The sequence below is a fragment of the Hyalella azteca genome, unplaced genomic scaffold (genome assembly GCF_000764305.2).
Source record: "Hyalella azteca isolate HAZT.00-mixed unplaced genomic scaffold, Hazt_2.0.2 contig10761, whole genome shotgun sequence".
Taxonomy (NCBI): Eukaryota; Metazoa; Arthropoda; class Malacostraca; order Amphipoda; family Hyalellidae; genus Hyalella; species Hyalella azteca.
This window is the reverse complement of record NW_025940784.1, coordinates 563,155-575,597: the sequence shown is the minus strand read 5'-3', so window position 1 is coordinate 575,597 and position 12,443 is coordinate 563,155. Positions and strand designations below refer to the sequence as shown.

Sequence of the window (12,443 nt, the reverse complement as noted above, 5' to 3'; positions counted from 1 at the left end):
CATTAGACAAATCTTCTTAAATTTATCAGTCTTCTTTCATGAATAAAACAAATGATCAGCGGCGCATGGAATTAACTCACGCCAGTTTAATATGCAAATTGAGGTTTAAAGTCATCAAATGACGGCAAAAAATTCGTTTATCATGATAATATCTTCGAATTCCGACTATCGGAAGCCTGGCGTAAATAAATGCCTATAACATATATTCAATTCGCTGCATCCAGAACTGGTAATTCCAGCGTCAATTCTGAATCTCGCGATTGTTTAAGAACTTCAAAAAATTGGGTCAGGTCACACTTCCTGTAAACAATATATAATACTTTAAAATCATTAGGAATAGCACGCGTACCGCTTAGTTTTCTATGAAAAAGACCATGAGTTGCATCGCTGAACTTGCGATTGCACGTACGATCACTGAACAAACTGTTATTAAATGCACGATCAAGTTAGCAACAACAAATGCAAAAGTGCATCGAAAAAGGTAGTGCTTGGATATGGAAATTTATTGCCTGTTGAAATATTGGAGTTAGAATGAAATTGGGTTGACACGAAATCATCACATGTTCAAGAATCGATTAGATTATATATGTTTGTATGGGTAAAAGTTCCTGTTTAACATCCACCCAAGACTTAACGCGAAATATTTTAGGGTTAAAGTTGATTTCGCCATAAAATCTCTGTAAACACAACCAAGAATTTAAGATATTCCACATCCTTCACGCAGGTTTCACCAGTAATGTAATCAATCCAATTTTAGTACCAGCCCTAAAATTTGAAAATATGTGATCACCGCTTGCTAGGAAACTTTAGATCATAAGGCAATCACGCAAATGCAGGCTTACAATTTTGTGGTCAGTTCACGTAAATAGAACTTGAATACGTTAAATCAAACGTTAGCTTAACATATTTCACATGTATTTGAGCTCCTTGCAGCAAACATAAAGCACGTTAGTTACAACCATTCTATCACGTGGAGTAAGCGGGAGCAACAAAGTTAACACCACCCCACACCACGGCAGCTAAAACACTGAGTTACTCACACACGAACAATACAGTTTACGCTGTCACCAAGTGGAGAAATGCATCACGATTGCCAGAGCTGCACCTAGAAACTGGATTTCAAAGCAAGGCACCTAGAAAATGGATTTGAAAGGTTAACACGATGCAGACAAGTGCGGCGATCGGGATATATTCCGACAATTTGGTTGATCTTAGAACGGCAGCTAGATTCTATTTTTTAACCGGTAATCATAGCGCAAAAAACCTGGTGACATTAACACAGTGAGCCAATCCGATAAAGTTTGTCTTACTGTTTTACAGTGAGAAATATTACAACATTAAATTTTCATGCTAAATTGCGTTCTGAGAAAAGAAATGTTTGCACAGCTGCCTCAACATACACAAGTTAAATTTTGAATAATATACTTCGATTGCCCAGATCCATTGAAAATAATATTATAGCTAACGCTGAAAGTTCATTTAAAGTGAACGGCTCTTAGATAGTGAATATTTTCTATTACCATTTGGAGCTTGTTTGAGTTCACATTCCTTGCCGACACTAAGATTTGAACTTGAAAGTTAGCTTAATCATCTACATCTTCAGTTATTTTAAATCTTTTTGCCGATAAATAAATATCCGAGTTCTTATTTACATCTTCAAATAAACAGCATCAAATTAATCGTACTTTTACGCTCTATTGTAAAGAAAGAAATTTATCCTCGCTCGACCTCCAAAAGCTCCTCTGCAATAAATTGCCTGATTTAATTGACACTCAAGGCTCTTAGTGGTCGATAATTCTAACATAATTAAGTGTGTTTCTTATCAATAAATCTGCTCAGAATCGCCCAAGTTGAACAGGTTTTAGTTCATCAGTCCGGACCATGTTTTGGCCATTGCTCGCAATTATTTAAAATATTATTTCTCTAAGCAGGCGATGGTGTTTGTAATGTTTCTTTTAGGGCACTCAGGTGTTTTTTTTTTTGGAAATCAAAACATTTCACTTTTATAAATTAATGAAAGAAATATCTGCATTTACTAAATATTGCATCAAAAGCCGTTCCCCAAAATCTTTTGTACTTAGAACCAAGGTTTCAATTAAACTCATTAGGATTAATTCTCTAATGAAGAGTCATCGCTTGTTTATTCAATCTTGTTACTTGCTGCATGGAGTAATAGTTTAACGATTAAGAAACACATTAAGAGGTTGTTTTTTTATGTTGTATAGGCAGGACCCATTAAATAGGAAAAACTCCACGGACTTTGGTATCAATGTTTAAGTAATTATCCAAACTTTTTTGAAACTTTAGGTAAGGTATTAGGTAATGCAAGGTAATCAAAGCATAAATTATTTAACGCTTGAATTTTATTCTTCCAATTATTTAACGAACAGTACGCATCATCTCATTTAGGTTTACCAATGAGTAATTGCGATATACTTGAATAAATGCTGATTTGACGTACCATTCGCCAAAATTCTGTAATACAGCGCATCAAGGCACTATCATTTTAATGAAATGATGAGAAAATTCGATAATTCGCTTCTATCCGCGTTGGTTCTGACAATTTTTCCCCTAATTTACAATAAATATTGTATTCATTTAAAGTCTTCAGCTGCGCATAAAAAGATTGCCAAAATGTACTGGTCTCCTATCAAAGCAAAAAATTTTCTCCTATTTCTCATAAAAAACGAACAATTTTAATTGTTCTGGGGATACCTCTGACAAAATATGTAATAACAATCTTGATGAAAAATACATGTTCTCGGTATAACTAAAAGTTTATGGTTGAATGTACGTACGTTTTTCTGCACGTTTTTACTTTAATGCTATGCCTTTAGTTTTGGGAATCCTCATTGCAATGATCAACGCGAAGATTCGACGCATATCTAGTCGACATAGAGCCTTCAATAATCATGCAATATTTAGGCTATTCATGTTTTGGACATTCAGTAATTACTTGAACCGTGTTACAGAATCATATATTACATGATTCATTTTGTTCCGCAGGCTCATTTGTGCTGAATGATATTCTAGGAGCCGGTTTGCTTGAGAACTCAACTCAAATCCTTAAGTTATAGTCTTAGCAAATAAAATGTAATTTAGAATGTTATCTTACATATTTCCAAACACCACTGCTTAAAATTTTTTTCCATGAATACGGCAGCTTACAGATGCGATTCAATAATTTTAAGGATCAGCTCAAAAGCTGTATAAAATAATTAAATGTAATTAGTTTAAGAGAGAAGTGATAAGGCAATTGCTATAATTAAAAATATTTCAGCATAATTTTAACACAAGCAGAGAAGGGACCCTTTGAATTATACGTACAAAAAAAAAATAAAAACGCATGCACTTAACCAGAAGATTTGGTTACATAATATTGTAACTAAATAAAAATATTTTATTCTCTACAGTACGGTTTATTTTTCCTCTTTTGGATTTGACATTAAAATGCATATCATTGTTCTGTACTTTTATTCAATCTGATTGGGCCAGAAATGCAACAAATTTGAATACAGAGATTTGAGAATCCAGTTTTCGTGTTGCTGGTGCTTATCAATACTCGTTTTGTCCATGATCAACAGTCATTCGTTGACACATGTTCAGTACGGTCACTCGGTGAATACTGCAACAAAGTCAGCATTTCTAGAAAGTATCCCCCACTAGGTGACAACTTCAAGACGTGACGAGTTTACTTCCACTCCAGTCGATTGAAGTTAGAAAGGTACAATGAAATCAGAATGATCACCACATTAGTACCGATATACATGAGTAGCACTGGCTTAATACAAGATTGGTATTTTTGAGTATCATATTACCTGAGCTCACCTAAAAAAATAAATATTAGGGTAAATAGGTGAGTAAACAATTCAAAAACTTATGTAGGCTGCTGAGATGCTTTAATCGACGCTGTCATAGAGTCTTCTGCGTCGTTTCTTCATTGAGTCATAGCCTAATTTCATCATTGATACCAGCGACGAAGGGACCCTATATAGACGAATGCGTTCGTTGTAAATCATTCTTCCCAGAATAAAAAAACGTCTTCTGATCTTCAGTGTCTGTCAACTTGTCGCGAGGTCCCTCAGGGAGGTGCTTGACTTATCACTAAACACTCCCTTGTGGCTGTGGAAAAGCCTCTTTGATTTCTACCTTTGAACTTGAACATTATTGCTGTTCTTTGCGAGATCAATAAATGTAGTAAACAAAATGTTGCTCTGTAGTTGAAAATATTCAAAATTAGGTATACTACATATATTAATAGCAAATTGATACATATAGTAAAATTGATTTTTATATGGAAAATTCATTGTTCTAAATATAAGGAAAACAGCACAAATATAATCATCCTGATAAAAGAGAAACTTATATAACTGTTTTAAGCATCATAATTAATATATAGAAGACGAAATCAGGTAATGGGGTCTAATGGCCCCAATCATCGAGACGCTAACGGCAAACACTTGGCAGCAGAAAAGAATTAAAAAGCCAACACGTGAGTTGCGTGGGTATAGAAATCGATGAGAAGAAGTACACGACTTTTTCACTCTATAAATAGATCTATTTTTGTTTGGCCCACACCTAGAAATGCTGATCGAAATACGGTTCAGTCGTTGTTCAATACACGAATCGAGGTTAAACTTTGCAGTTGTTCACTTAGTTAAAATTAGCACCTAAAAATTGTTGCAAGGGTAGCGCACGTATTTTTTTCAAACTTACATGTGGTGTCAATCCAATTGTGTACTATTCCAGCAGAATAATAAGTTTGAGCGCTGTATAGTGAAAATAGAAGCAGATTATCAATGTCTTAGTGGGTTGGATTTTTGTTGGAACAGTATTTAGACGATCAGGCGTATAAAATGCGATACCAGCGAAGGCGAACGACGATACCAGTGAAAGCGAACTCCTAACAGTTCTTCAAAGCTAGGTAGCCGTCGGAAATGTATTACGGACTTCCAATTTGTACATTTGAACATGCAAATTTAGCGTTTACAAATAGCTGGGAAAATGCGAATTAAAGTATAATTAAATGCGCTAACTACCAATAGGTCAGCGCTAAACAACGTATACTTATACTGTAACCCATTTTAGATAATCTATTTACGGCATGAATGAGTAAGTTACAGTATAACTGTCACATCCAGGCCCGGAGTCGCTTCTGAGCGAAGTTGAGTGAGCAGGTGTAAAAAACCTAGAGAAGACTCAAAATTTCTGGCGTTAATTTTATGTTTTGGCAAAGCCTTGAATTTTCATGTGGTACTTTCATAAATCGAAAATAGGCAATAACTACTGCAGATATCATATTAAATGCCGCAAGTATTTTTCCAAGTAAAAATTTCTTGTATACTAGATACGTCAGTCACAATTTATTTGAACAATTTGTGACTAAATACACGTGGCATGGAATATTGTTTGAACGAAACTTAATTGGGTTTATTTCAAGTTTTAGCCTCTTAAACGTATGCAAATAAGGGGAAGTTCTTTTCGGATCAGCATATTTTATAAACGAATTAAGTCATCATAAAAATACTCGTACAATATTTTCTTAATGAACCGCACTCAAGTTGGAAATTCATTGTGCTATCAAATTAAATCAAGATTTTATTTTGACGCCAACCATGTAAATACTGAATAATTTCATTTGAGTTTATGCTGGCTGAGCGTTAGAAATATTTATTTTTTATCTATATTTAAGTAGAAGATGTCTCATTATTAATAATGTATGCAACGACGTATAAATCATGGAAAAATACTAAAATGAACGGGCTTTTTTACCTAGTGGATTAATTTCTTCTTATTGCGTGTTTCATTTCAAACCATAAAGGGTAATGGATCTTTCGGGTTAACAAATGGATCTTCTGAAGCAAACAGGATGGATAAAGTACAATCCTAAGATTTCAAACTCGCGTATTTTAAGAGGGAATTCTGCTGTAGTTTCTCGGCTAGCCCTCGGCAATTGTTAATATTATAACCCTAGCTTCCTATAATATAATAACCATAATAAATTATTGCTCATTACAGGAAACACTCAATTCGAACATTCTGTCATTAGATTTGTCACGGTATATTTTTTGTCAACATTCCTTTTTTTACGCATTACTCGTGCTCCCTGTGTATTCTTAATAACTCGTGTACTGTTTAAATTCCACGTTAAGCACGACTTTACGGTACATTAATTAGCCAGGTTAGTCACAACGGCTGCTGTAAACCGTTATTGACCGTCGCCGTCACTTGTCACTCCCGCCGCGGTGCCGGCGTTCGTGTCGGGGCTCGAGTGGCTGCGTCGGCCGAACCTCAGGTGGCCGTAGTCGCCGAACTCCGCCCGCTTGCCGAACCTTAGGTGACCGTAGTCGGGATGCTGTCGTTTGTCTGCGTCGTGAAACCTGGACAAAAGAATTTTTTCTATACTTTAATCAAATGCAATGAGTAAAGCGTGTTTTATATCCGGATTCACGCAATTGCAACTGGTATATTTGTCTTCTCGACTTGCAGATTAAAGGATGCTACTGCATTTGTATATCTGTTCATAGAATTTCTGTGGAAATCTATTTCAGTAAACAAAATTAAAAGAAAAATATTCAATTTTTAAAGACAAATATAAAATATCTTTGCAGATTAGATTTATCACGAAACTCATTAACGACTGTCAGACACGTCATTTTACGTACCTTAGGTTGATAAAAGTATGAAAAATGTTATTGCGCTTGAAAATTATTTCGAAGTTTAAACTTTTCGAGAACGATTAATCGCATTTGATGATAGAAACAATCATTTTGTTTAATAAATTTCTTCACAATTCAAATAGCGTTTGCACAATTTTTTTCGGTATTTAAGGATCTTGCGATTGTTGAAGACTGCTCTATTAATTATTTAATGGAATAATGTCCTAGAAAGTTTGTCTTACCTTGTAAACGATGTCGTACCCCTTAACTTTTCTTACAAACTTACGAAGCGGAGCTTGTATATTTTCCTAGAATTATTCAAATTAACCACGTTATTTTGTTATTGCAAATTTTAATCCGTTTAGTACTTGAATCTGAGTGAGTCGCACCTGTAGATCGGATCATCATCGAAGTCTTCGTACTCATCAGTGCCCAGTAAGTTTTTCCGGTCAGCTTCTAATTCTCTGGTGTTCGGTGCAAATCCACCATGTATCTGCATTACATAGGCAAAAAAACATTATAATTATTTATTGGAGCATGCATTGGTAATAATTAATATTAGCAACACTATGCAAAACCAATATATTCCCATATGTTTTTATCTTCAACTGAAGTAGCTGTACTAGTAATTATACATAACACTACTAATGGTCTGATCTTGAAAAATATTTATTCAGAATATGGTTGTATGTTAATTACTCTGCGTCTGAGTGCCGCTGGTGCGAGGGCACGCGTAATGTCGGAGAGGGAAAAAGGTCGAAGTGGCCATCGTTGTTGAACAGATGTCAGTAACGGGTCGGGATTTAAGAGTCGCAACTGCGCGGGATTTACGAAAAGCGACACGAGCGCCACCAGTAACAGCAGCGGTGGGAATGTCCGCGCAGCCATCACTGACCGCTTGTCTGTAGGAAATAGCAATCCGTTGAAAAGATTGAAATTTGATGCAGTTTTTTGACTTATCATCAATAATCCCGCCGAATATCGATACAAAACTAAAATTATAATTAATGGAGAGACAGCATGGAATTTTTATTAAGTTTGCATGCTCCCATGCATTTTTACATGCATGTGAGCTTTGCCAGCTACATAGGAGCTTCTCGGTAACTCGCTAATAATTAACGATACTTCGAAAGGATAGAAAATTCTACAAGATAAACCCTATCAAAATTTTGAGCTGGTGGCGACCCTGAATTAGGAACCGCCTAGGACTCGGACCGAACGTAAATCACCTTCTCTATTTCGTAAATCACCTTCGTATTGTAGTTTATTTGTTACTGGAATAGCTGCAATGACTGTAAAGATTAAATTTTTGATGGTGATAATTATAATTTTTGTATTTCTCTTTTTGATGAGATTATAACATAAAGTGAATCCCCAATCAACCATATGAATGATTGATGTTCCTTAGCCAGTTTTTTAACACGAGAATAAACTGTTTACCATTATATGCAGATAATTTGAATCTAACTCAGTTGTTGTCTTCTGATTATGAACATATGCACCAGTAAATTTTCTGCGTGGTTTTCCTTGATTGATATTTCGCGGTTTTGTCTGGTAGAGCCAGCCAGAAAGGCATCACCTACTATGCTGGCAAACTTCTCTACCTTACCCATGATCTTTGCCGATTCAATGCCGTAGTGAGGGCGAACAGACAAAAAACTAATTCGTTGATACCAGGATGGTCAGCTTCAGAAAACCCGTCAAAAAGTAGAGCATTTTTCAATTAAAGTGAGTGCAAGACATTGGGGCTTCTGGATGCTGAAAGGTTTTATAAAAAATAGTAGCATGTACGCAGTTTATATAGATTTGGGTTATTGTGGTTGTGGCAATACTTTTATGAGGACGCAAAATCCACACCAGCATTCACAATCTCAGATATTCACTTTTGTCTGTTCGATGGAAATGAAACATGTTCAATGCACTACCTTAGATGAAACATTGGGCGCATTGCAGCAAAACGAACTCTTGAATATTCGTTTGAAACTATTTATATATATTTTTCTTGTTTTAAATATATCTATTGGGGACTTCGTATATATAACGTTGACAGTTTGCTTTATTATTTACCGGACACTACCACAAAACATACCCAGAGAGTATCACTATATCATTCATTGGGATCATTCAAATTATTCAGTAACTGAAAAGAATAGCATATACCGAGAAAATTAGCAATTTTAGAATCTGTTTAAATGAGTATATGTTGAATTTTCCTGAAGTTTTATCTGCATATAAATTCTGGCTGCATAATGAGATTAAGAACTGTTTTTTATTATTCGTCGTGGATGCCCTAAGTATATATATATATAATATATATATATATATATTAACTAATTAATGGTAGATACTCAAAATTATGAAAAGAACTTAATAATTAAGATTCTAATACGTATTATCAAAATAATATCGTTCATACGAACATTGTATTGAATCGGAAAATATAGTAACTCACAAAAATCCACAAGACAATTATTATTTTCTCTTCATATGCCTTTAGATAAATGAAAGCTAACAAATTCCTAATTTTAGTTGGGCGCGGGATGCTCAAGTTTAGTTTTAACCCCTGTGGGACTGCATAATATTACGACGTCATAATCGTGCAGAGCGTACTGTAGGTAAATTGTACCTATGCAATCCGACAAGGGCTACGGAATGGCGGGGATATACATATATGAATAGAGTAAATTTCGGTTATCGAAACGGAGCAATCGATTATTATCTTAAGGATTTTAATATCAATTATCGCCCATGCCTCCCTGTACGCTCGGTCGTAGTCAGCCGAAGATAGTGTCGTCGCTGGGGTCAATTAAACGAAAGGTAATAAATGTTATTTTAAATGAGAAGGAACTTGTTTTCGAGCCATAAAACATCACAACAGCTGTTCCAGATACAAACAAACATTATCCATGTAGTGAATCATCTAAAATGTGAATTTCCAGTTCATTGCATATCATTGGAAAGCTCAATTTATAGGTTATTTTGGAGTTATGCCGGCCAAACAAGCGTCGAGGAATGGATTTGTTGAGATCAAATTATTTATATTTATTTATTTATCAATGGTTATGTTAACTTGCCCGATAAGGCAGCAGTGTTTGCAGATAATTGAGATATCTCTTCTATGTAATTTTTTCGCCTTGTGAATAGTTATTAACAAGCAAAGGGCAGTATGATCTAAAAATAATATTTTAATACAAAGGAAAACACAGAGGAAATATATGACGGAGATTAAATTTCCGTTCAAAGTTGCTTAATTCTATCAGAGCAAAAAATCAATTAGCCGTCAACATATCTTCTCCGTTGCAAGTAATTGTTCCTAATTAAGGAAATCCATGCTAATCGTGCGTGGATTAGCATGGGTTGAGCAATTAACATATGTGTGCTCACCAAACGTTTCTTGGATAACGTTCAATTGCATTCGCATCTTCTACTTCATATGTAAAGCTACCAATTAATTTCTTGAAACTTCCTCAAGAAGCGCGAGGAAATCTCACTATGATGTAAACTAGATACAGAAAGGTATATCTTAGCTGTAACAGCTGCATTGCCATTTAATAAGTGCCACGTTATAAGTTATTAGTGTTCGATACTTTTTAATAGCTTGCATGCAAATAATTTGTTCAGTTAAATGAAAAATTAAAAATTTACACTAAAAAACTATTTCAACGATGGTGGTTCTAATTTACGCGATATTTGTGATGCATTAATTAAGATGCTAATTATGATCACGAGATTTACAATTCATTTGCGATTAATATTTCAGAGTTGTTTTAAGTTCTTCAGATCAAGTTGAATAAAGTCAAGTGGTTGAATGTGACACGAGCAAAAATGGTACGAGTGTTTTACTACATTTGTCATAATACTCATGTTTTACACGCTTTGGAGAAGCTGATGAAAATTTCGAACACTAATCTTTTTTGGAATAAACTAAAAAGTTGAAGACTAGTTAATTTTTTCGACTAACTTTTATGATTAAGTTAATTTGTGTTATACATATTAGGCATTTTATCTTTAACAATTCGCGATTTTCGAAGAGCATCATGAAATATGCGACATGGTCGTTCTGCAGAAACTACAATATAAACCATATCAATGGAAATGGCATATGAATGAATTTTTGAAATGAATTTTTTTTAAATGCGTACTGATGACTGAGTAGTTATGTGCAATGATGGTGCAGAAGAATTATTCGATGAAATCGTTACAGTTGAACTTTCAACAAATCTTCATTCGATACAAATTTCGAGTAATAGCGCATAAATATAATAATTCGATTAATGGAGCACAAAAACTTTTTCGATGGCTATTGATCGATTTTTTGAATAACTATTTCTGTTTGCAGTGATTTATTTCATATAATAATTTATTTCAAAGTAACCCCGAAGCGGGAGGGAAAGACTCGGGAGGAAGAGAAAGCGACTCACCTGCATGTACGGCGACTGCAGATCGAGTGAAGGGCGATGTGAGAGTCCCGCTGCTTTATATGGCACAATAAACTTCATGAGCTACCCAATAGCTAGAGCCCCACCCACGGTCTTTCTTGCTGATGAAATTTCACGAGTTTAATCGTGAAAAAATCAGTCTGTCCGTGAAGACAATTAATTTATATCATAATAATTCATTTATATTTGAGAGAAACTTTTGAAGATAACGTTCACCCATTAACTAGCAAAAGTTAAGATGCAGGACCTTTATTGGGAACTGAAGGTTGCAAATTGAAGCATTTAAGTCAAATTACAAAATTAATTTTCGAGAAAGGCGAGTAATAAAAATTGATTTGGATTTGAAAACAGATTATTCAAATGATGTCACAGCTCCAAACTATCATTTAAACTCATAAATTTGGTCCATTTACTTTGGTAAAAAAATCAATTTTGGAAGCAATTATGGTTGAGTTACAAAGTGCTTTTTGTAGTGTTACCACTTCTCATTATTTTTTCGTCAGTTTTTTTTAGAACTTTTCGTAGCCTAAAATGTGACAAATTTGGTAAAAAAATAACAGCGCAAGATGTATTTCAGAGTATTAAAAATTATTTCTGATACATTTAAATACAACAATTTATAATTAAGAGTCAAAACAATGATAAGACTAGGAAAAGTTCTAGCGGACGCCCTGGCAAGAAGTTGATTCAGCGACGCTCACATCAAGCCGCAAATGAGGCTAAAAACAGATTATAATATGGCCACAAGTCAAGAGTGGTGTAATTGAAGTCTTACCATCTTAGTAGCACAGCTTTAACTGTTGCAAAATTAACGAAATTCAGATAAAGCTAAATTAAGAGTCACGGCTAGTCGCATTATATTTTCTATCTTTGTTTACCGGAGCTTCAGCTGTAAAGGACTTTCATGATGGCGGCGCCGAATCTTATACAGGCGTTGAAATGTAAAGCCTGCCTACCGGTCACAGAACTGCGTGAACTCAAGCTTATACTGTATATTCGCTTCTACAACGTCATTTATAATTTGAGTATTAACGAAACTTAATTCATCTTCCTCAAAAATTTAATTCTCTCATGACCTGAAAGTATTCGCATGATTTCGAGACTCGATACGTTGTCAAAATATTATTGTAATAACTAGGGAATGTTTCTGGTGAAGATCAGTGACGATAGTGGATATTGAAATAGTATAGTATAGTATCTTCGGCATTGAATAAATAGGCCTGGATAGGCCTGTCGCCGATTCTTGTACTTTTCTTGACTAGACTGGCCTTACGGACGGTAGATTTAAAATAGCTTCGAGATATCAGCTGTTCCGTAAGGTACGAGGCATTTTAAGACTGAACAT

General features: G+C 34.8%; 1 protein-coding gene across 1 annotated transcript; it reads right to left on the bottom strand.

Moving 5' to 3' along the window:
- Nucleotides 1-6,208: 6,208 nt before the first annotated feature.
- LOC108680842 lies at nt 6,209-11,127 on the bottom strand. The gene is made up of 4 exons (XM_047882576.1): nt 11,081-11,127; nt 7,359-7,561; nt 7,049-7,152; nt 6,209-6,380 (listed from the first exon to the last, which is right to left on the bottom strand). Exons 2-4 carry the CDS (start codon nt 7,545-7,547, stop codon nt 6,209-6,211), a joined length of 465 nt encoding a protein of 154 aa, XP_047738532.1. The 5' UTR covers nt 7,548-7,561; nt 11,081-11,127.
- Nucleotides 11,128-12,443: the final 1,316 nt, after the last annotated feature.